The sequence below is a fragment of the Giraffa tippelskirchi genome, chromosome 6 (genome assembly GCF_054371585.1).
Source record: "Giraffa tippelskirchi isolate mGirTip1 chromosome 6, T2T-mGirTip1v1.2.pri, whole genome shotgun sequence".
Taxonomy (NCBI): domain Eukaryota; kingdom Metazoa; phylum Chordata; class Mammalia; order Artiodactyla; family Giraffidae; genus Giraffa; species Giraffa tippelskirchi.
In genome coordinates, this window is record NC_137280.1 from 126,099,457 (window position 1) to 126,124,011 (window position 24,555).

General features: G+C 43.3%; 2 protein-coding genes across 10 annotated transcripts in view; one reads left to right on the forward strand and one right to left on the reverse strand.

Annotated features, from left to right (window-relative positions):
- The window catches only part of RNF14 (ring finger protein 14), a 32,874-nt gene extending 17,648 nt beyond the window's left edge, over nt 1–15,226 (forward strand). Inside the window, exons 10-14 of one of the 4 annotated variants that reach the window (XR_014057855.1) lie at nt 4–230; nt 387–502; nt 11,116–11,219; nt 13,485–13,751; nt 14,711–15,226. The gene's annotated coding sequence lies outside the window, so the exon portion shown is untranslated. Of the gene's footprint in view, nt 1–3; nt 231–386; nt 503–4,906; nt 5,082–11,115; nt 11,220–13,257 lie in introns of all 4 variants that reach the window. The other 3 variants (XR_014057858.1, XR_014057856.1, XR_014057857.1) reach the window with 3 other exon arrangements.
- GNPDA1 (glucosamine-6-phosphate deaminase 1) lies at nt 11,317–23,171 on the reverse strand. Of its 6 annotated transcripts, none has more exons than XM_081504769.1 (8): nt 22,890–23,171; nt 21,215–21,344; nt 17,866–17,967; nt 16,481–16,663; nt 15,309–15,493; nt 13,454–13,628; nt 12,640–12,779; nt 11,317–11,600 (listed from the first exon to the last, which is right to left on the reverse strand). In XM_081504769.1, the coding sequence occupies exons 1-7, from the start codon at nt 22,920–22,922 to the stop codon at nt 12,679–12,681; spliced, it is 909 nt and encodes a 302-aa protein (XP_081360895.1). In that variant the 5' UTR covers nt 22,923–23,171; the 3' UTR covers nt 11,317–11,600; nt 12,640–12,678. The 6 variants fall into 6 exon arrangements, with proteins under 6 accessions (XP_081360895.1, XP_081360896.1, XP_081360899.1 ...); XM_081504770.1 differs by lacking the exon at nt 22,890–23,171 and adding an exon at nt 22,237–22,269; XM_081504773.1 differs by lacking the exon at nt 22,890–23,171 and adding an exon at nt 21,911–22,269.
- Nucleotides 23,172–24,555: the final 1,384 nt, after the last annotated feature.

A 24,555-nucleotide genomic window follows, 5' to 3' on the forward strand; every position in this document is an offset into this window, starting at 1 on the left:
GAGGACACTGGCTATCTCTGGAGTTTCAGGCTGTGTGCCTGTTATGGTCATTTTTCTGCTCAGCTTCATGAGGAAATCATTAAACATTGGACAAGTTGATCAGTCTTGTGGGTCATCTGGATGCAGAGGCTCTACACTAGTGTGAGAAGATGAGCCCTGCCACTTCAGCTAAATACTGAATTCAATGAGGGAGCATCTAGTGGCTGCACCCCTTCCTGTTGAGGAGATGGGTAAGAAAGAAAATAGTTGGCAGCCATATTCCCAGACCTATAGTCAGCAAGGTCATTTTTTAGTAGAAGAGCGTTCTCATTTTTTTTTTTTTTAATTTCTTTTAGGTTCTCATTTACATTAGAAATTCATTAATATGCCTACTTTTTATTTTTAAGAGAAAATTAATCAAATCTGATAATCATAAAGTCCTTCATGTGGTTGCCTGATTTAGAAGGGAATTTCAAAATGTTAACTGGAATTTTGGAGAGCCTACCACGTATTAATTTTTAAAGTAAGTCATAAATATCACCAGCAGGTGGCAATAGTTCCCATGGTATAAATGCAATAACTGGTTATGACAGGGGTTCAGTTCAGTTTAATCGCTCAGTTGTGCCCGACTCTTTGCAACCCCATGAATTGCAGCACGCCAGGCCTCTCTGTCCATCACCAACTCCCGGAGTCTACCCAAACCCATGTCCATCGAGTCAGTGGTGCCATCCAACCATCTCATCCTCTGTCGTCCCCTTCTCCTCCCGCCCCCAATCCTACCCAGCATTAGGGTCTTTTCCAATGAGTCAACTCTTCGCATGAGGTGGCCAAAGTATTGGAGTTTCAGCTTCAACATCAGTCCTTCCAATGAACACCCAGGATTGATCTCCTTTAGGATGGATTGACTGGATCTCCTTGCAGTCCAAGGGACTCTCAAGAGTCTTCTCCAACACCACAGTTCAAAAGCATCAATTCTGCGGTGCTCAGCTTTCTTCACCGTCCAACTCTCACATCCATACATGACCACTGGAAAAACCATAGCCTTGACTAGATGGACTTTTGTTGGCAAAGTAATGTCTCTGCTTTTCAATATGCTATCCAGGTTGGCCATAACCTTCCTTCCAAGGAATAAGCGTCTTTTAATTTCATGGCTGCAATCACCATCAGCAGTGATTTTGGAGCCCCCCAAAATAAAGTCTGACACTGTTTCCACTGTTTCCCCATCTATTTCCCATGAAGTGATGGGACCGGATGCCATGGTCTTAGTTTTCTGAACGTTGAGCTTTAAGCCAACTTTTTCACTCTCCTCTTTCACTTTCATCAAGAGGCTCTTTAGTTCTTCTTCACTTTCTGCCATAAGGGTGGTGTCATCTGCATATCTGAGGTTATAGATATTTCTCCCGGCAATCTTGATTCCAGCTTGTGTTTCTTCCAGCCAGTGTTTCTCATGATGTACTCTGCATATAAGTTAAATAAGCAGGGTGACAATATACAGTCTTGATGTACTCCTTTTCCTATTTGGAACCAGTCTGTTGTTCCATGTCCAGTTCTAACTGTTGCTTCCTGACCTGCATACAGGTTTCTCAAGAGACAGGTCAGATGGTCTGGTATTCCCATCTCTTTCAGAATTTTCCACAGTTTATTGTGATCCACACAGTCAAAGGCTCTGGCATAGTCAATAAAGCAGAAATAGATGTTTTTCTGGAACTCTCTTGCTTTTTTGATGATCCAGCAGATATTGGCAATTTGATCTCTGGTTCCTCTGCCAGGGGTAGTATTTTGTTATAGAAGCAGATGTATTCCTGGGATTTTAATTTTCCTCATTGTGTTTCATTACAGTCTGTTATACACTTTGCTAGGTAGAATAACATCTGATGATACCAGCAAGGCAGGAGCAGCAGTATTACCAAAGACTGTAAGGCCACTTAAAACTGTACTTAAACCATAGTTGACCTCCAATTGTGATGTGACATTAAAGTGTCACCTCTGATAGTAGTGCTTGCCTGAAACAACTGAAGTGAAGAAATTAAGTTATAGCTGAGTAAGACAGACCAAGGAATTTTAAACTGTGGTGCCATCTCATATTGATGAGAGTAGCTAAGTAGTGTGTTCCCTGAACTTTGGCTCATTAAAAGTAAACATTGACCTGCGGGCCAGATTGAGAGGTTGTGGTCAGAAAGCTGTTCATAATATCAACTTTGAGCACCTATAGTCTAGTGTCTGCATAATTACTCAAGTAGCTTGAAGATTTACCACTCCAAATAGTATATACTGTATTTCTCTGAGCCAGAGGATGCTTCGGAGAGTATTGTGCACATTGAAAACTTAGTGAGATTCTGATGCCAAAGTTGGTAAGTACAAAGTCAGCGTAGTTATTTCTTTTCCTTGACTCTTTTTTATTTTCTTCATTGAATCAACAAGCTAATATTAATATAACCTAAATGCATATAAATTTAAAAGATGATTGTGTCTTAATTTCAATCCCATTCCAGTACAAACTTGTTGTGTTTCCTAGTATTTGTTCACTCATTTAATGAATATTTATTAAACACCTCACAATAGGCCTTACTATTTTTTTCTAGGTGCTGAGAATGTAGCCGTGATTAAGGCAGATATAAATCGCCCTGCCTTTGTAAAACTTAAATTTTGGTGGAAGGAAACAGACACTAAGCAAATTACATGATTTATCAGAAGATAAGCACCACGGAGAAAAGTTAGAAGAAGGAATAGGGGAGGCTATTAGGGGAGGCTGAGTGATGTTTGACTTTTAAAGAGTGGAGAGGAGTTCATCTCCTCTCCCTTGAACAAAGCCCTTGAACATAAGGGCTTGGCAGTGTGGAAGTGAACCTTGTGGGCACTGTGAGAAGAAAGTCCAGGCAGAGAGAACAGCAGAAGCACAGGCCCTTGGGATAGGAGCATGTTAGAGGACTCCGAGAAGGCCTGGTAGCCAGTAAGGACTTAGGCAGACTGAGAAAGGGAGAATATTAAGAGGTGGGATGGGAGTGGGTGATGCTGCAGACTACTTGGGCCTTGGGTGAACTTTGGCTTCTACTCTGAGATAGAAGCCCTTGGAGGACTTTGAAGTGTGATAGTGTCTGGTGTATGAGGGAACAGGGTGAACAAGGGTAGAAACAGATTGATTAGGTAGGAAACAACTGCAGTAACTCAGGTGAGAAGTGCAGGTGCCTTGGACCAGTGTACCAGCACTTGGAATCTTGACAGATGTTCAGATTCTGTACTTCCTTGAAGGTAAAACTAACAGGATTGGATTTGCTGATAGGTTGGACATATAATGTGAGATGAGACATCAGAGTTGATTTCTAGGTCTTTATGAATAGGTGATATGGAGAAACCTATAGGTAGCAGAGGTTTGCCAGAGGACTTGAGTTGTGGACAGATGAGTTTGCTATGTCTGATGGTTATCTCAGTGGAGATGTTAGGTAGGCAGTTGGATATTCTGCAGTTCAAGGGAGAGATGTAAATATGGGAGGCTGGAGATGTAAATATGGGAGTCAATGTATAGATGGTATTCAAAGCCATAAGACTGGATGAAATTACCAAGAGAGTGAGTTTTAAGAGAGAAGAGGTCTGAAGACTGCGTCTTATGACACTCCAAATGCTAACAATTTAGGATGATGAGGAGGAACCAGCAAAGGAGACTGAGAGTGACCAGTGAAGTAAGAAAACCAGCGGAGTGTGATGTCCTGGAAGCCACGTTAGATGTGAAGGACAGAGTGGTCGGCTGTGTCAGATACTGCAAATAAATCAAGTAATATGAGCTCTGAGAATTGACTTCGCAATCCATTTAGAGGTCATTGGTGACTTTGGCAAGTGCTGTTTTAATGGAGAGGATGAAAATCTGGAGTGTGTTTGAGAAAGAAGGGAGTATCTTCACAGTAATAAAATGAACAAATGAAAATCAACTTTTCTTAGCTCCACCAGAGAATTGAGGTCACAGGGCAAACTTCCACAAAAACTAGAAAGACAGGAAAATGCAGAAAATACAGGTCTGCTCACCCAAAGTAGAAGTTGCTGGAGGCAATAATTAGTGTTTAAATGAATTGCTAGGGGGCTGAGTGTGGATTAGTGAGAGTTTAAAACTATGGGGAGCAATTTGTAACATATATCATATAAATTATTACAACTTAAAGAACACCTAGGAGCTCATTTGAGGGGGATCCACCCATACGTGGGTTTTACCACCCGGAGCTCAATCCTCTTGTCACTCTGAGGATGGCAAAAGAATCTGCTTCTGTCCGGTGTGGGGTGGGGGTGGGGGTGGGCTGGAGGGAGTAACTTTTGAATTAGCTTTGTTTCCAGGACAGAAGCCTGCCCTCAAGGAAAATTACTTTGCTGGCTTCGGAACAGATGAAGCAAGCACCAGAACCAAACTCAGATGTGGCAGAAATTTTAGAATTATCAGAATGGGAATTTAAAACATCTAAGATTAATATGCTAAAGTCTCTGACAGAAAAAGTGAACAATGTGCAGGAACAGTTGAGGAATATAAGCAAAAAATGGAAAACTCTAAAAAAGAATGGAAAAGAAATGCTAGATATAAAAACTATATCAAAAATGAATGTTTTTGATGGGCTCATGGGTAGACTGAACACTGCTGAGAAAAGAACCTTGCACTTGAAGATAGGTCTATAGAAATGTCCCAAACTGAAATTTAAAGAGAAAAAGGAAAGACAAAAGATACAGAAAAGGTACAGAGTATCTAAGGACTGTGAGGCAGTTGCAAAAGGTGTGTAACATGCATAATGGGAATAGGAGAATAAAGAAAGAACTGGAGAGAGATTGAAGCGAAAGTATAGATAATTTCAGGAAGTTTCTTATTGCAAAGGGAATCAGAATGAAGCTATTATAGGAGGGGACAAACAGGGTAAAGAGTTTTGTTTTTAAAGCTTGTTTTGTATTCTTGTAGGGGTGATTCAGGAAAAAAAAAAAGGACAGTTTGATGCTGTAGGTGTGAAAGGAGAGTCTTGCAGGAGCAACGCCCTCAAGAAAGCAAGAAAAGAAGGGATCTAGCGCACAAATAGAGGCATTGGACAAGGGACAAACCACAGGAAGAGGGCAAACAGTGAGGGCAAGGCTAGCAGGTGGGTGTATGTGGTGGTGGGAACCTGTGGAAGTTCTTTACTGCTTGCTTCTATTTTCAAGGTCAGAGAAAAGCTGGAGGAAGAGGGATTAGAGGCCTGAGACATTATGAATTAGGTCTCTTTAAGGAGACTGAAAGGACTGGGGGAAATAGTTGTTAAGGGCACTCTTGAGGTCTAAATTACTACGTTGTTTTATTTTTCCATTATTTCCATTATTCTTTTTTCCATTATTTCATAATCGAGGATTCTATCACAGTCCATTTATTGGAAACTTCTGCACCTTTCACTAGCATCTCATCACAGTAAGGATTTTAGTTCCCAGGAAAGAGGCATCAGAAAATATCCCAGAGAGGCATAGGGAATCAGGATTGCTACTTGACACTGGAGGGTCAGGGAAGATACGTCTAACAAAGACATTTGAGCAAAAGACCTGAAGAAGTAAGAGAGTAAGCTATGGATATATCGACCAGGGTTGTGTGTAGATAGTGGGCTAGTCTTTTGTATCCATCTGCAATTTTTAAATGTATTTAATAGGAGGCATGACACCCATTTGTCAGCATGCTGCTACTTTTTACTATATGTAATGAAACTTTAAGCACATTCCATCTAACCCCTGAAATACAAATTATATGTACTATCTTTTCCTTTTTGTATATCACACTAAGGGTTTTACAGATAGATTCACCTTTTTCTACTTAGCTGTATTATTTATTTTTTAAAAAATTTTATTGGAGTATAGTTTACTTACAATGTTGTGCTAGTTTCAGATGTGCAGCAAAGTAATTCAGTTGTACGTGTATTCATTCTTTTTCAGCTTCTTTTCCCATATAAATTATTACAGAATATTCAGTAGATTTCCCTGTGCTATATAGTATGTCCTTGTTGATTATCTATGGTAGTGTGTGTATGTTAATTCCAGGCTCCTAATTTATCCCCCCACCCTTGCCTTTTCATCGTGTTTGTGGGGTTCTCAAGGGAAGAATACTGAAGTGGTTTGCTATTTCGTTCTCCAGTAGACTACATTTTGTCAGAACTCCCCACCATGACCCTGATGCTGGGAAAGATTGAGGGCAAGAGGAGAAGGGGGTGACAGGATGAGGTGGTTGGATGGCATCACTGACTCAATGGACATGAGTTTGAGCAAACTAGGAAATAGTGAAGGACAGGGAAGCCTGGCATGCTGCAGTTCATGGGGTTGCAAAGAGTTGGACACAACTTAGTAACTGAATAACAGGAACCCTGGCATTTCCCGTTGGGTAAATATAAGTTTGTTTTTGAAATCGGTGAGTCTGTTTCTGTTTTATCAATTATAAATAAGTTGTCATTTTTAAAAAGTAGATTCCACATATAAGTGATATCATATGATATTTGTCTTTCTCTTCTACTTCCTTCACTTAGTATGAAAATCTCTAGGCCCATCCATGTTGCTGCAAGTGGCATTAATTTGTTCTTTTTATGGCTGAGTAATATTCCATTATATATATGTACCACACTTTCTTTATCCATTCCTCTGCCAATGGACATTTAGGTTGCTCCCATGTCTTGGCTATTGTTAAGTAGTGCTGCAGTGAACATTGGGATGCATGTATCTTTTTGAATTATGGTTTTCTCTGGATATATGCCCAGGAATGGGATAGCTGGAACTTACGGTAGTTCTGTTTTAATTTTTTATGGAAGTTCCACACTGTTCTCTGTAATGTTACCAGTCGACATTCCCACCAACAACGCAGGAGGGTTCCCTTTTCTCCATAATCTCTCCAGCATTTATTGTTTGTAGACGTTTTGGTGATGGCCATTCTTAAAGCATCCTTGTTTTCTGGCAACAAAATATTCCAGGCCTACTGTGATTGCTGCCCAAAACATACATTAATGATTGCTTCTCTCCAAGAAGCCCTGAGGAGCATCAGAGGCCCAATCTGCCCCAGGAGTATACATCCCACCTGATCTGCATGAGAGCTGGTTGAAGCACGATGACACTGCTGCTGGGAAACACAGGCCTTGGAAAGACAGATTTTAAAAAAAAATTTTATTATTACTATTTTTAAAATTTTTACTGGTGTGTATGGTTGATTTATAATGTGCTGTACAGCTGTATAATGTCTGCTGTACAGCAAAGTGAATCAGCTTTATATATACATATTTGTTGTCATTCAGTCACTAAGTCATGACTTTCTGTGACCTCATGGACTGTAGCACATCAGGCTCCTCTGTCCTCCGCTGTCTCTCAGAGTTTGCTCAAATTCATGTCCATTGAGTCAGTGATTTTATCTAATCATCTCATCCTTTGCTGCCCCCTTCTTTTGTCTTGATTCTTTCTTAGCATCAGGGTCTATTCCAGTGAGTCGGCTCTCTGCATCAGGTTGCCAAAGCACTGGAACTTCAGCTTCAGCAGCAGCCCTTCCAGTGAATATTCAGGGTTGATTTCCTTTAGGATTGACTGGTTTGATGTCCTTGCAGTCCAGGTGACTCAAGAATCTTCCAGAACCACTGTTCCAAAGCATCGATTCTTTGGCACTCAGCCTTCTTTATGGTCCAGCTCTCACATCCATACATGACTACTGGGAAAACCATTTTGACTATATGGACCTTTGTCAGCAAAGTAATGTTTCTGCTTTTTAATATGCTGTCTAGGTTTGTCATAACTTTTCTTCCAAGGAGCAAGCATCTTTTAATTTCATGGCTGCAGTCATTGTCCACAGTGATTTTGAAGCCCAAGAAAATAAAACCTGTCATTGCTTCCAATTTTCCCCCTTCTATTTGCCATGAAGTGATAGGACCAAGATGACATGACCTTAGTTTTTTTAATGTTGAGTTTCAAGCCATCTTTGTCAATCTTCTCTTTCACCTTCATCAAGAGGCTCTTTAATTCCTCTTCACTTTCTGCCAGTAGAGTGGTATCATCTGCATATTTGAGGTTGTTGATATTTCTGCCAGCAGTCTTGATTCCAACTTGTGATTCATCCAGCCTGTCATTTCACATAATGTACTCTGCATATAAGTTAAACAAGCAGGGTGACAATATACAGTCTTGATGTACTCCTTCCTCAGTTTTGAACCAGTTGTTCCATGTCTGGTTTTAACTGTTGCTTCTTGACCTGTGTACATGTTTCTCAGGAGACAGGTAAGGTGGTCTGGTATTCCCATCTCTTTAAGAAATTCCCACAATTTGTTGTGATACACACAGTCAAAAGCTTTAGTGTAGTTAATGAAGCAGAAGTAGATATTTTTCTGGAATTCCCTTGCTTTCTCCATGAGCCAACAAACGTTAGCAATTTGACCTCTGGTTCCACTGCCTCTTCAAAACCCAGCTTGTACAGCTGGAAGTTCTTGGTTCTCATACTGCTGAAGCCTAGCTTGAAGGATTTTGAGCATAGTGCTAGCATGTCAAATGAGTGCAACTGTATGGTAGTTTGAACATTCTTTGGCATTGTCCTTTGGGATTGGAATGAAAACTGACCTTTACCAGTCCTGTGGCCACTGCTGAGTTTTCCAAATTTGCAGCATCTTAACAGCATCATGTTTTTTAGGATTTTAAATAGCTCAGATGGAATTCCATCACATCCACTAGCTTTGTTCACAGTAATGGTTCCTAAGGCCCACCTGACTTCACACTCCAGGATGTCCAGCTCTGAGTTAGTGGCCACATCATCATGGTTATCTGGGTCATTAAGACCTTTCTTATATAGTTCTTCTGTGTATTCTTGTCACCTCTTGTTAATCTCTTCTGCTTCTGTTAGGTCCTACTGTTTATGTCCTTTATCATGCCCATCCTTGATGAAATGTTCCCTTGGTATCTCCAAATTTTCTTACAGAGATTTTCAATCTTTCCTATTCTGATATTTTCCTCTTTTTTTTTTTCCTTTCATTTAAAAAGACCTTCTTATCTCTTCTTGCGATTCCCTGGAACTCTGCATTCAGTTGGGTATATCTTTCCCTTCCTCCCTTGCTTTTCACTTTTCTTTCCTCAGCTATTTGTAAAGCCTCCTCAGTCAGCCACTTTGCCTTTTTGTATTTCTTTTTCTTTGGGATGGTTTTGGTCCTGCCTCCTGTACAATGTTATGAACCTCCATCCATAGTTCTTTGCACTCTACCGGATCTAATCCCTTGAATCTATTCATCACCTCCACTGTATAATCATAAGGGATTTGATTTAGGTTATACGTGAATGCCCTAGTGGTTTTCCACACTTTCTTCAATTTAAGCCTGAGTTTTGCAATCAAGTCTCATGATCTGAGCCACAGTCAGCTCCAGGTTTTGTTTTTGCTGACTGTATAGAGCTTCTCCATCTTTGGCTGCAAAGAACATAATCAGTCTGATTTTGGTATTGACCATCTGGTGATGTCCATGTGTAGAGTTGTCTCTTGGGTTGTTGGAAAAGGGTGTTTGCTATGACCATTGGGTTCTCTCGACAAAACTGTTTTTGCCCTGGTTCATTTGGTACTCTAAGGCTAAACTTGCTTGTTATTCCGGGTATCTCTTGACTTCTTACTTTTGCATTCCAATCCTATGATGAAAAGAATATCTTTTGGTGTTAGTTCTAGAAACTGTTGTAGAACCAGTCAACTTCAACTTCTGCATCAGTGGTTGGGGCACAGACTTAGATTACTATGATTTTGAATGGTTTGCCTTGGAAACTAACCAATATCATTTTGTCATTTTTGAGATTGCACCCAAATACTGCATTTTGGATTCTTTTGTTGACTATGAGGGCTATTCCATTTCCTCTAAGGGATTCTTGCCCACAGTAGTAGATATAATGGTCATCTGAATTAAATTTGCCCATTCCCATCCATTTTAGTTCACTGATTCCTAAGATGCCAGTATTCAATCTTGCCATCTCCTACTTCACCACATGCAGTTTACCTTGATTCATGGACCTAACATTCCAGGTTCCTGTGCAATATTGTTCTTTACCAGCATAAGGCTTGACTTTCACCACCAGACACATCCACAACAGAGCGTCATTTCTGCTTTGGCCCAGCCATTTTGTTCTTTTTGGTGCTATTCATAATTGCCCTTTGCTCTTCCCCAGTAGCATATTGGACACCTTCCGGCCTGGGGGGTCATCTTCTGGTGTCATATCTTCTTACCTTTTCATACTGTCCATGGGGTTCTCCAGGCAAGAATACTGGCATGAGTTGCCATTTCCTACCATGTTTTGTCTGAACTCTTCACTATGACCCATCTGTCTTGAGTGGCCCTGCACAGCATGGTTCATAGCTTCACTGAATTATGCAAGCCCCTTCACCATGACAAGGCTGTGATCCGTGAAGGGGACATGTACACCTACCCACTCTTTTGGACTTTTTCCCCATGACAGATTTTTTTTAAGGTCCTGAGTTCATACAGACATCTCCATTTAGCATTCATCACCAAATCCTTTCTCATTTCATTCTGATTTTTTTCCTATTAACATGTCTACTTATAATGTAATCCCTTCTTTACAAAATAAACAAAATGTGGTATATACATACAGTGAAATACTCTTCAGCAGTAGAAAGGAATGAACGGTTTGCTACATGTTATATGGATAAACATCAAAATATTATGCTTAGTGAAAGAAGCCAGACCCAAAAGATGTCATGCTGTATGATTCCATTTATATACGAAATGTCCAACAAAGGTAAATCTATAGAGACAAAGCAGATGAGTGGTCACCTGGGCTGGGGTAGGATTAGGCTGTGGTGAGGAATTGTACAACTCCACAGACTTAATAAAAATAACTGAATTTATATTTAAAACAAGTGAATACTATGGGCACATATATTAATAACAGTTGTTAAAAAAGTAAACCCTTCTTTCAACTTCTACTCATACCTCAGTTGGTTATGTTGACCCAAGATGTTCCATTGTATTGACTTTTTAACTAAAAAAACTTAAAACCTGTTTTCTGTACCTTGCAGTTGATACATCCCTCCTGGTCACAAGTCTGCCTTATTCTGTTTAACAGCCATATATTCATTTGGATGTCAAGCAGAGCCAGAATCTGACCATTTATTGCTCATCTGTTCATTCCTACCATTTTTTCACACAGGCACTTCATTTTTGTGAAATATTTTGGTTATTTTCCTCTCTGGTGTTCAAAGAAGAGATCAACAGTTGCTGTGACTGTGACTTCCTACTGAGCTGCTATGAGGAGTGAGTGTGATGCTTTACTCACTAGCTGTTCTCAAAGCACAGAAATATCAACCCAGGCCAGCTTCTAATCTGGGGGAGGAAGTCCACAAATGATACATTTTACTTGAAAATACTGGATTTAATAGAAAATATCACATTGTAAACAAGTCCATTGATCCATTAGCTTAAAACAGAATGGCAGCACAATCATGTATAAAAGCTAAAGGTAAAACACTGGTACCAAACACAGCACTTAAAGAGAGGCCTGAGCCAGGCTCTGAAACATCCTTCCCAGAAAAGAGGTGGCAGCAGCTTCCAACTGGCACAAAAACAGGGAGGAGGAGGCAGCATCCAAACCATCAAGGCATAGAAGTAAGAGGAAAGCAGAGCAGTAGACTCATTCTGTGAACAAGGAACGAAGAAGAAAGGGGCAAAAGCATTGTGTTTCCTGATGTTCTGGGAACATGAGGCCATGCCACAGGAGCCCACGAGGGTTAGAAGGATAGGGTATTTTATGTGGGGAAAGGATATTGGGCAACTTCAAAAGAAGTTGGTATGTTTTTGGCACTCAGCTCTTAGGGCTGTAGAACATGTCACTTGTGTGTTTCTAAACTCAACTGAGCTGCTTGCCCTGGCCCCATAACCTTGGCTAAATACAGCTTTGAACTTGACAGTGTCTGTTGCCCCTGTGGACCTCCTCCATGTGTATGAGAGGTTCCACAGTGAGACTTTGGAACAAAACACAGGACTCCGGTGGGAAAAATGTTTCCACCTTCCTCCCAGTGCTGGAAAGTCCCTGTGGGAGGGAGTTTGACGTGGCTGGGTCCCTTGAGGCTCTGAGTTTATCAGAGAAAGCCTTCTCTCTAGCCCCACCCACCCAAATCCTCCCTCAGAGTCCTCTGAGTTCATGGTAGGGCCAACTGAAAGAGTGGGAAAAAAAAATGGAGAAAAGAAAGTAAGGGATAGTTTCCTTCCCATGGCCTCTGTTATTGACCAAAGGGACTGCTTCCTCATACTGATTTTAGACACAGAGTGTTTATTCCTTAATCTAAAACAGTGATTCTCAAGGGGCAGGTCTGTTTAAGAGGGACTTTCAAGACTCTCCAAAGAGGTTCTACCCAATATATATAAGCCCTTAACTCCCTCCCCAATTGAGAATCAGTGCACATTATGATAGAACTTACTGATGGGAGTGTAGTATACATGTGAACAGTGTCAGAGACAGAACAAAAAGCTAAAAACCCCTAGTCAGTGGGGCAGACATCAAAATTATGGATTTTTTTTTTTTTCTGATTAAGAGTAAGTAAATAAGTAGCTTAACTCCATGACCAAACTCCACACTGCATAGCCAAGAACAGTTCGCCCACTTATCTGAAGTAACCATACTAGATTAAAGAAATACAATTCTGTCATCCTAAAGACAATTTCCAGAAAGATCTACCTGTCCCAATGAGGTACTTGATACCAGGATTAGCACAGGCTAATCACTGTATGGTTTCTTAGAAGACTGGCTTTTCTCTATTTCTTTCTCTTTGATACTGTACAAGGGGTCCACCAATTTGTTATGAACCAGCATTAAACCTACAAAAAGTTAAAAACAAAAGTTGTTAATGCAGGTAGAGGCAGAGTTCCATTATCAACAGTAATGTCCAGGAGTTCTCAAATTTTGTCCTAGAACTGGTACTCATCATCTTTTCTCTGTGGGCCCAAATGATAAACCTCTTAAGAATAGGAAAAGAATTTGTTATTCCTATTGAATGCCAGAATCCATGGGACTTTTATAAATTCAGTCTCTAGGACAGTTGGCCATTTGTTCACCAAAGAACAAATTCCTATTTTGCCTGCTCAGTAAATGAGGATTTTCATGTTTGAAGCAGTGAGTGTCCTCTTTAAGCAGAAGAAAAAAAGATCTTCATGACAGTTCAGTGCCTTGACTAGAAGGAAAAGGCCTGTATGAGATCTGAAAAGATCAACAATCTGAGGCCCAATATCACTGCAAGGAGTTTACCAAATTGCCCTAGAACTCCCAACTTTCATTTCATTCTTTTCTCCTCCTCAGAGCAAGTAGGTCTCCAAAAATGGACCCTTACAGTCATGGATGGAAGAAAAAACTGTACTCTGAGAGAAGGGTTTGATTTTTGTTTTTTAAATAACAGTTGTGAATTACAGTGGCCAGAACATGCAAGCTAGATCCACTCTTCACTCCTGGCACATCTGAAGTTGACTACCTACTCTCTGACCCACCTCACCCTCACCTTTGAAATACTTGACGGTCTTCACTTTCAGCTCCAGGGTAGCATCCTCGTCGCACACAAACACTGTGCAGGGATGCTGCTGGAAGGCAGACACGGTCCACATGTGGTTCACTCCCTCCTCGATGGCCTTATACAGAGCAAATGCCTTGTGAGCACCTGTGATGAGGATCATCACCTGGGGATCAGAAAACAAGCCTGTGATGGAGGAGAAGGAGCAGCGAAACTGGAAGTCTAGACACCTGAATTCTAGTCTGACCACCCGAAACGATCCTAAGGACTACTGTTCTTATGTGTCATTGTAAGTCATTAGCATGGGGCACACTGTGCTCCAGGCTCTATGTGCTTTATCACACAAGTAGCCTGAAGTGGGGAGCATCATTATCCCTACATTCTAGGATAAGGAAGTAGGTTCTGTGATGGGGGTTTGAGTAGCCTGCCCCAGGTCATTTCTGACCTAGAGTCCATGCTCTTTTTTTTTTTTCTCAAATCAAGAGTCCATGCTCTTGACCACCATGTAATTGGCACCCCTGATGATGTCTGTGAAACTGCCCTGTGAACAGATGTGCCATGCACAAAGAGGCCCACACCTTATCCCAACAGTTCTGACACTAGGTCCTGGGGCTTCTAGGCTGGGTGAGTTTTCAGTGACAAACTGAAAAAGAGGGGTCACAGTCGGTACCGCCTACAAGGAGGCCTTGGAAGCAATGGTGAGGGTTATCTGTGTGGCTGCTAAGGTTGAATCCCAATAAGGCTGCCCCTTAATCTGGTCACTTTTCAATTCAGAGTATTAGACCTGCTCATGTGACTTAGCTTTTTGTCATGTGCTTTTTGTCTAAGTAAAACAGGCACAGGCTCCCCTCGACACTTAAAATATCAAGATGTTAAGTGTTGGAAAGTGATTATAAAGAGCTCTCCATATACCCTTTCATTGTAGTTCATTTGTACCATGGAGTTGTGAGCAGGTTATTGTTCCTTGCTTGAAAGATGAAAAAACGGAGGCACAAAGAGAAATGTGACTCTTTGTTCAGGACCCTAGAATTCATTTTTAAAAAGAGAATTTCCAGATTTCCAGCGCCAGGTCCTTTCTGCACACTGCAGGAAAAGCCCTCAAACCATAGTATTTACCAAAACCAGCAAAAGGACCTCCCTAGGTACTGATTCAAGGTTACCCAACAGAAATCTGTTGCCATTGCTTATTTCACAAAAGTTCATTTTAGACAGGGAAACTTTTTCACTGATTTACATGTTTGTTTACAGACTTGGGCAAAGAAAGTTGAAGTTAAAATTTCTGTAGCTGCTTCTCACTGAATATATCAGAAATGAAGAGAAAATGCTTCTAATGAAAGTAAGGAAACTGGAACCACAAAAAATTTGAATGATACCAGATTTCTATGGAAAGACTCACTAAATTCAGGTCAAGATACTACTTCCATTTCTCCACATTTATGAATCCTTGCACACAGGGCAATAAGCACAAGCACCTTGGAGTTGCAGGGAGAGCTCCCTTCAAGCAGTGACTGAGCACCACCAACTGCAGGGAACCAGAGGGCCCCCTCAGTACCTGGGCAGGTACAAATTCATATTCTGACATTAGTGGTGCTGGGTAAGCAGAGTAGGAGCCTGTGGCTTCCTGGGCAGTCACTGCTGAAAGGTTTCACCTCACACTGGGAAGAATGGTTACTTCCAGAGAAGAAGGAGAACAGTAAAGGGTCTCAGTTGGGACTTTAGCCTTATTTATAATGTCTTCATTTTTAATAAAAGTGAATTCAGGTAGTACTTGTATAGTTAAATTAACAGCAAAAAGACAAGTCTAGCCCCCCCCAGTGAAAGGCCTATGGATCCCTTGCACCCTTACCTCTCTAGCATCCATGACAGTGCCCACGCCCACTGTCAGGGCCATAGTGGGCACCTTGGCAAGATCTCCATCGAAGAACCTAGCATTGGCCAGGATGGTGTCCATGGCCAGTGTCTTCACACGGGTCCTAGACACCAGACTGGAGCCCGGCTCATTGAAGGCAATGTGTCCATCAGGGCCGATGCCTGCCCAAGAGAGATGGGGTAGCCCTGTCGGTGCCAGGGATCCAAGACTTCAAGAATGGACAATCTCTCCTTCCCCACTTAGGGTCTGAAAAAAATCCTTGAAAACTGTGTCTCTTACCTCATTCAGTTAAGGTACATTTTTAAGCATCTGACCTTCCCCCTTTGTTTCTAGCTGAGGCATACACATACATTGTTAACTTGCTAACCCCCCCCAGAAAGCTAAGGAGGGAGCAATTCAAAAAGCTTCTGCCCCCTAGATCATCCAAGTGTAACTTTTCTCTCGTCTGCCACTAGTCATGGGTCCCACTACTTGGACAGAGTCACACTGAATAAAACATGCACAGGGCCTGGAAAGGGGCTGCCAGGTTTATAATATCTCAAAACATGAGCATTCCCAGCCTCTTCCTCCCCACTTTGAAGTAAAGAAGGGTTAAATCTGGAGCAGTAAAAAACTGTTCAACTTCAGCCTCCCACCTCCACCCGCGGTGGGTGACTCCAGAGGCCATGACAGACAGAAGTATAAGAGGGCAACTCAGGGTAGGAACACCATAGGTCCCCACCCTCTCTCTGCTGCTCTGGCTGGCTGACCCAGGGCAAGACACACAACTTCTCTGGGGTTCAATTGCTATTTATAGTGTGAAGGGGTTGATGGTAGAATCTTTTGGAAATACATGAGTCTGATTTTTAATGTTTAACTGACTGATCAGCCAGTTCCCGTGACTGATCCATAAAACTCTTGTCTAGGGAATGGAGAGAATCTGAGTCCAAATCCAAATACCTCACTTTAGACATCGAAGAAGAGGAGATGCCCCAGATCACAGTTTCTGAGCAGCAGGGGCTCCCACTCTGTGCCTTCCCTGCCACCTCAGGCTAACAAATGACCCGTCACTGGCACAGAGAGGAAGCTGTTTGAGAGACAGGCATGGGTCTTGTCGTCCTCCTCATGTGTTCAGCCACCCTGGACACCTGCTGCAGTGTTGAGCTCACCTCCAACAAACAGCTCAATTCCGCCTGCAGCCTTGATCTTCTCTTCAAAGGCATCACACTCAGCCTGCAGGTCAGCTGCATTCCCATCCAGGATGTGGGTGTTTTCTGGGTGGATGTCAATGTGCTTGAAGAAGTTGTTCCACATGAAGGAGTGATAGCTCTCTGGGTGGTCTCGAGGAAGGCCTATGGGGCCACAGCTGCACTCAGTCATGCCAGGCTGAGCCAGAGTCCGTCTCCCAAAGATGCCAGGATACCTCCTGACCCCCAGAGACACTTTCAGAGAAAAGCCGATCAGGGAGGCTAGGGCCCCAGCCCTCCCACCCTCAGCCACTCAGGATAGGCTGAGCTGGTATCCTTGTCTCCTCATGACCATGGGACTAGGCCCTCATTCTGATCACCTTTCACAGGGGAATGGCCAGAGGCTGCAGGCCAGGGTCATTCTGGGCCTCTGGAGGTGGGCAAGCCTCCTGGGGGGTAAGGACTGGGTCCATCTAGGGAAGGAAGCAAGCATACCCCTTACCCTATGCCTCCTATCCCACCATTTATTCCCAGTTACACCCTGCTCAGCCTGAACCCCAACTTGAACACCAGGTAGCTGGTGAGAATTAATCTCAGGGCTTCCCAAAAAGGATATTTTTCAGTCAAGAAGAATGTTTAAAATGCATGTTTCAGGGGCTGGGGGAGTGGGGAAATGGGTAGTTGATGTTTAATAGCTAGAGTTTTAGTTTTGCAAGATGAAGAGAGTTCTGGAAATTGGTTGCACAACAGTGTGAAAGTACTTAATGCCGAACTGTACACAGTTAAGATGCTAAATTTTATGTTACGTGTAGTTAACCACAATTAAAAAAAAAGAATCTTTCAAGTGAAGCCATTACAAGATGATGGTAGGCGGTAGAGAGGGTGACAGGAGTCGAAGGTGCCACTTTTCATCCGTGGGAAGGACACCAGTCTCAGCTCCCCTCCCAGTATACTTGGCAGGAAGGGGACTGGAAGATGGAACAGTAGAAAGTCCAGACACAGACACTGTGGGACATGCCCCAGCCATGGGACCCCAGATCCCATTTGCAGCCATTTGTTCCAGAAAGAAATGGCTTGGAATTGGAGCGGAAACAGAGGGGGCAATATGCTAAAGTTTATCAAGTGTTTGTACAAGAAGCTTCCACATCTGTTATATCACTTAATGCTTACAGCCCATAAAGTCAGCTTCATTAGCTTCATGTCATAGCTGAAGAAACCAAGGCCTGGAGGATATGGTATCACTAATTGAGCCTACCACCAAATGTCACTGGTTCCGAGATGTCCCCAATCCTCTCCTGCCTGATCCTGTGAAGCGAGGAGTACGACTTTCCTGGAATCAGGTAAGACCGTGAAAGACAAAGACTCACCCACATATTCATCCATGTTGAAAGTCTTCACATATTTGAAGGACAGGTCTCCATTCTTATAGTATTCAATCAGTTTCTTGTAGCAGCCAAGTGGGGTGCTCCCTGCAAGAGAGGCCACAGCAATGAACCCCCTTCAGCCTCCCACTCCTGGAAGCCCAGAGGGCAACCAGGAATGAATCAGGGATGCTTCACTAGGAATACCTATCAGATCTGAAGTCCTACCCAGTGCTCAATCCCAACTGCCATCCATTAAGTTGCTGGTTTAATACCCTATTTTCCCCCTAGACTGCAAGCTCCAGGAGGGCAGGGCTATGTTTGTCTTGTTCACTGCTAAATCCCTAGCACTTAAAACACTGATGACACAAACGACTGTGATTAGCACCTGAGTGAATGTCAGACTTAATTACCAACACGATATTCCCTGAGCAACCAGTACGTGAGAGGTACATTACGAGCATGCAGAGAAGTGACAGACTCAGCAGCCACCCTGGAGGAGCTCACTGTCTAGGAGAGGGGACACATTACACCACATAATGTCAGCTGTGGTACAGGCTAGCCTGTGGGTTTGAGGAGACTTCCCCTTAGAGCAGCAAACTCTTGAGTGCAATCTCATTAAAAACTCAGTCGTAAACCCATAAAGAGGCAAGAGGACTGCTGGAGATTAAGAAACTAGATATGCATGAAGCCTGACTGGACATTGGATTAATTTTTTAAAAACTACAAATAATAAATGTGGACAATTAGGGTGGAAATTAATATAGCTTGTGTATTAGATATTGTGAAATCATTTTTAATTTCCTTAGGTATGATAATAGTATTGTGGTTATATAAGAGAATGAGAGAATGTCCTTATTCTGAGGAGTTATGTGCTAAAGGACTTAGAGGTAAAAGAGGATCTCTGGACCTTTCAAGTGGCTTATAAGGAGTGTATGTGTGTGTATAGACAGAACATGAGGCACAAGAGATAAAAGTAAATATGGCAAAATGTTAACAACTGGTGAATCCAGGTAAACGGTACCTATTTTTTAGCTTTTCTGAATATGTGAAACCGCTAAAAATAAAAAGATGGAAAGAAAAAAGCCCCACCCAAACCAGGTCATTCTTTTCATAACTCACTAATGGCTTCTTATTTCACTCTGAATAATAACCAGTCCTAACAAAGGCTCTATATAACCTGGCCCCTGGCTGCCTCCCACCTGCCTTAGGAATCTTGCTTCAAGCAGTTTCACCTCAGGGCCTTTGCACATGGGGTTTGTTCCCTTTGCCAACAATGCTATCCTACCAGTATCTGCACAGCTAACTCACCTCTTTAGGGCCTTTACTCAGAGACTTTCCCTGCCCCCATATCCAACACTGTAACTCCCACACTTTCCTGAACAATCCCTATCACTTTCCCTGCTTCATTTTCTCCTTCCTTCTTATCACCATCCAATCTACTCTGTATTTTGCTAATTTACTTGTTTATGATCTGTCTCTCCCACTATAATTTAAGCTTTAGGAAGGCAGGAATTTATGTTCTTTTTAACCATTGCTGTATCTCTGGCATCGAGAACATTGGCATACAGCAGGTATTCGAAAAATATCTGCTGAATGAATGGCGGCAGCAGCCCCATTCACACGAAGTAACCAGCTTGTCCCTGTGACATGGTCTTAGCTATGCCTGAGCTACACAGCTTCCCTGTCCTCCCCTTGAACTTCATCATGTCCATTTTCCAAACTTCTAGCCTTCCCATCAATCCTGTGTGTTGTTATTGATCAGGCACTAAGTTGTGTCTGGCTCTTTACAACCCCATGGACTGTAGCACACCAGCCTCCTTTGTCCTCCACTATCTACTGGAGTTTGCTTAAATTCATGTCCATTGAGTCAGTGATGCTGTCTAACCATCTCATCCTCTGATGCCCTCTTCTCCTTTTGCCTTCAGTCTTTCCCAGCATCAAGGTCTTCTCCAGTGAGTCAGCTCTTCAAATCAGGTCGCCAAAGTACTGGAGCTTCAGCTTCAGCATCAGTCCTTTCAATGACTGTTCAGGGTTGATTTCCTTTAGATTGACTGGTTTGAGCCTGTGAGCTCCCCAATATCTAGCCAATAAATTCCTTTTCTTCTTAAATTAGCCAGAGTAGGTTTTGGTAGCTTCCACCCAAATCCCTGACTGGTGCTTCATCTAACAGAATGACTATTTCATGGAACCCACATGGAAATGCTGTGCTGGTTCAAGTGTGATAGTAAGGAAAGGGCCAGGTCTTCTACAGCCCTGAATACCACTCTGAGGGGGCTGGATCTATTTTGCAAATGACTGGGCAATGAGGAGGGGTTTCAGCAGAAGCCCAGACTCCAACCTAGCCTGGCTGTACAGTTAGAAAACAGGATGTTAGTGCAGCCCCGTCCTAGTCTGAGATGTTAGTGGTTTCACAGGCACCCGCATATACTGTTCCCACAAACCTCTCGAGCAGAGATGGGGAAACTTCAGCCCACAGGCCAGATATAGTGTGCTGCCTGTTTTTGTAGCATTCATAAATTAAAGGACAGTTTAAAAAACAAAAGAATATTCTGACATATGAAAATTATATAAGCTCAAACTTCAGTGTTGGTAAAGTTTCACTGGCAGACAGCCATGCTCATTTATGTATTGTCTATGGCTGCTTTTGAGCTACAAGGGCAGAGTTAAGTGGTTGCAATGGAAACTATATGGCCAGTGAAGTGTAAAATATTTATTATTTGGCTGTATATAGAAAAATCTTGAAGACTCAACCAGTAGTATATGGGCCACTGAGGCAAATCCACCCCACCTCTGAAAGAAATAATCAGAACATCTGCCTTGATGAGCTAGAGTCAAAATATCCTCCGATAAAGGCAGCATTCTGATTTTTTCCCCAAAGAAATGGGGACTGTTTTTCACTTAGTTCTATGTTTAATTAAGCCTTACAGAAATTGCTTTGAGTGACTATCTTCTCAATTCTCCCAAAGACGGTGCTTAGTTACTAGCACTACAGGTGCAGAGAAGAGAAATTAATTCATTACATAAAATGTATGTCTTAAGGTATTAGGACTTAATTCTGTTAAGGACACTTGGCTCCCAGGGCTGACTGAGAATATAGCCTAAAAATCAAAGTTTTCCGTGCCTAACCAAGATGCTTTCTACTCCAGGATTCTTCAGGAGCAGGCAGCAACAAAACCAACCCCAGAGGAAGTTAGGTACTCTGTTTTGTATGCCCAGGGTGCAGGGGAGTTGTTCACTCATAGGGGCAGTACCTCAGAGCCCTCCTTGCAGTTCGTTGGCTGAATGAGCCTACCTACCTGGCCCCTTGAGAGCCCCTAATGCCTTTGCCCACTCTCCCCATCCCACAACGCACCAGTAGGGAGCCCCAGGGTGAAGTACTTGTCTGGCCCTGGGTTAAACTGGATGATGCGGTTCCTGATGTATTTGGCCGCCCACTCACTGGCCTGAGAATAGTGGTCCAGGATGATGAGCTTCATCGTGTCCTGCAGAGGCAGGTGACAAAAAGAATCATTGGTAAGGCATAAGCAGAAAGGGGTAGAGGTGGTTGGGATGGAGGGATAAGGCCCTCTCTCTAGGCTGAGCCAGGAGGAGGAAGGCTCTTTCAGTTCACAGGAATAGCAAACAGCTGGGCCAAGTGCCTCCACCACCCACCAGGAGGCGCTGCTGCGGGACAGACCTGGGTTCTAATCTCGGTTCCTCTATTTATCACTGCAGGACCTTGGTTAAGGACCCAAGTTCTTTGAGCCTGTTTCTCTTAACGTGAAAATGGTGACAACAGCACCTACCTGAGAGATTTCATGATGGTTAATATTAAATGAGAAAATGCCTGTAAACCACATAGTATTCAACATAATATGTCGGCTAGTATCTTGTAGCTCGACCCAGGCCCCCGTTCCCCTTCTTGACGACCCTCACCTGGCTAGATGCTATGCTCTACCCTTGAACAACTCCTCACTAAACAGGTCATGGGATCACCTTGGATCACTAGAGTAGGTGGGGGGACTGGAGAGGTGTGTTCTCTTTCAGTACCAGCGAGGGGTGCTCCTACCGGCCGGCCTTGCTTTGTGAATCCTGTTTCCACCAAAGAACACGGGGTAGAGGCAATCGCTCAGGAATTAGGGCGTTTACTCCTCCCCCAGCACTGCGGTCAAATCAGAGTGGGAAGGCCCTAGGCTGAGGTGGCCGGGTCTGCGATTCATGGGGTTTTCCCCAGGAACAGAAGTTTTCCCCCCACCCCAATGGCAATCCCATCGCCCTCCAAGGGAGGAGGTCCAAGCAGATCGCTGGGAATCCCGGCCCCGGAGTGCCGGAGGCTGGGCAGCGCCCGGACCCCGCCCGCGAAGAGGATCCCCGCGGACCCCGCTCCCCACTTACGCGGATGCCTCCCGCGGCGGCTGCAGCGACTGTACCGGCAGCCCCGCCCCGCGCGGGTCATGTGGCTGCAGGTCACGCGGTGGCGCTCGGGCAGCGGGACTGATTCCGAGGGGCCGCGGCTCCGCGGAAGACTCTGCCCCGCGGGCCAGGGGCCGCCCACTCTCATTTGAGTTCCGGAGCCAAGTAGGCCCGGGAAAAGCGAGGGGCGGCGGAGGGCGTGGGTGGGAAACGGGACCTGGAGACTGGTTTGGTGGAAGAGAGAGACGGAAGGGGGTCCCAGGTTGCTCCCAGGGATCCAGTCCCCTGGGCGGGGGTTCTGGGACCAGGTTTTCAGTTTTGGAGGTGAGGCCGGGGAGGAAGAGCAGAATCGCTTCCTCTAGGGCTGAGCTTGGCTCTCACTTTTAGTTTATTTTTTTAGGTATCATTTCTTTACCTAGATAGTACTGCTTTTTTTGTTTTCAATATAATTGGATTTTTTCCTGCATTTAGGAAAAAAAAAGATCAATCTTTGCAGCAGTATAAACTAGAGAAAAATGTAAACTCTTGGTCTCTACTCCTCCACCCTGAGATAATCATGTTAACAGTTTAGACTACATCCTCAGTGAATTTTCGTTAATATCCTTGTATTACATTTTACAGAAATGAGAACATACCAACGGGCCATCCCGAGGCAGCTGGGCGCCCATGTCTTGCAGGTCCCCTGACTTGGCTCGCCCTTTCCTTTGGGGCCCCGCTGCGGCTTCATCTTCTGGTGAGAACCTGATGAGCTCGGACTGTGCAGCTGACACACGTTCTGGGGGCTTGTTCTTTGGCTTCACTGTTGGTGTAGGGTTTTTTGTTTGTTTGTTTTGCTTTTTTAAAAATTATTTAGTTAGAAATCTCATCTCGGCCTGAGAATTGCAGATGTTTCTCAGTGAGGTTCCCACCCCATCTCCGAGCACTTCAGATAATAGGTTGCTAGTCAGCAGCTAGTCAGTTGCCTTCAGATAGGTCCAGGAAGTAACTTCATGTGACCTTAATTGGGCCTGTTTCCCCAGAGTTGGGCTCCCGTTATAGCTCAGTCCTTAAAGAATCTGCCTGCCATGCAGAAGACCCAGGTTCAATCCCTGGATTGGGAAGATCCCCTGGAGAAGGAAATGGCAACCCACTCTAGTATTCTTGCCTGGAGAATCCCGTGGACAGAGGAGCCTGGTGGGCTACAATCCATGGGATCACAAGAGTCAGACACAATTTAGCAACTAAGCCACCACCACCACCCCAGAGTTACCGTTCCTGTAGGGAACCAGTGCAGGCGTCTGTTAACTCTGGAGACTCTGGAGTCCACATGGGGGCTAATCAGAAAGGCCTGGGTTTGAATTCTGTTCTTGCCAATATCCACTTCTTTGAATGACTCAAGCCAATGACTCCCCTTCCCCAATTCTTACTTTTCTTCTCTGGAACTTGGGGATTGAGTGGAAATTAAGTAATACTGACCTCATGTGGCTATTGTGAGCATTAAATGAAAAACTGAGCCCTCTGTGTCATGGTTCCAAATGCAGAAATTCAACCAAACTTGGGTAGAAAATGTTCGAAAAATAATTTATAAAAGTTCCTAAAAAGCAAAAATTATGTTTTACTGTGTGCCTGGCAACTGTTTGCATAATATTTAGGTTGTCTTAGGGATTATAAATAATCTAGGGGTGATTAAAATATACAGGAGGTTGTATATAGGTTATATGCAAATACTGTGTCATTTTATGTAAGAGACGTGAGCTGGTGTGGATTTTGGTATTTGTGGGGGTCCTTGAAGCAATCCCCTGGGAAACCGATGGTTGACTATATTATCATAGATCCATGATACCCCTTATTTCCTCCTCTCCTTCTTACAGAGTTCTGAAATACTCTCTAATCTAACCTGCCCTCCTCAGACTCCTCCCGCTCCATGCCTAGGTTTAAACTGTTATCCATACTCATCCTCCCATCCTCTTGTTTTAGAACTAAAGTTGTCTAATTAAAAGAATTGTGAGTGCGCCCCTCACCCCAATTTTTTTGTTTGTGAGTTCATCTATATAATCTCTGTTCCTTTTCATTCCTTCCTGTCATGATGGCAGTTGTAATGCCTGGAGCTGGGGAAGCCATATTATAACTGTGAGGCAACGAGCATGAAGCTAGATTGGAGGATAGAAAGAACTTAAGTCTTTGATATTTGACAAGTGCTAGACCTCCTACTCCTGACTTCCTCTAAGGAAATAATAAATATCTGTGGGGGATATTTATTTAAACCACTGCTGGTAGAGTTTTCTGTGACTTAAGATCAAAAACATGACTCACTGTTAGAGA

What these genes read in the sequence shown, in the direction of transcription:
- GNPDA1 (XM_081504769.1), bottom strand. Translation starts at nt 22,922, where the DNA reads ATGGGCGCCCAGCTGCCTCGGGATGGCCCGTTG. An exon ending in TGCCTCGGGATGGCCCGTTG is followed by an intron (nt 21,345 to 22,889) that starts GTATGTTCTCAT and finishes CTGCCTCTGCAG; the next exon opens with GACACGATGAAGCTCATCAT. An exon ending in CAACATGGATGAATATGTGG is followed by an intron (nt 16,664 to 17,865) that starts GTGAGTCTTTGT and finishes GTGGCCCCATAG; the next exon opens with GCCTTCCTCGAGACCACCCA.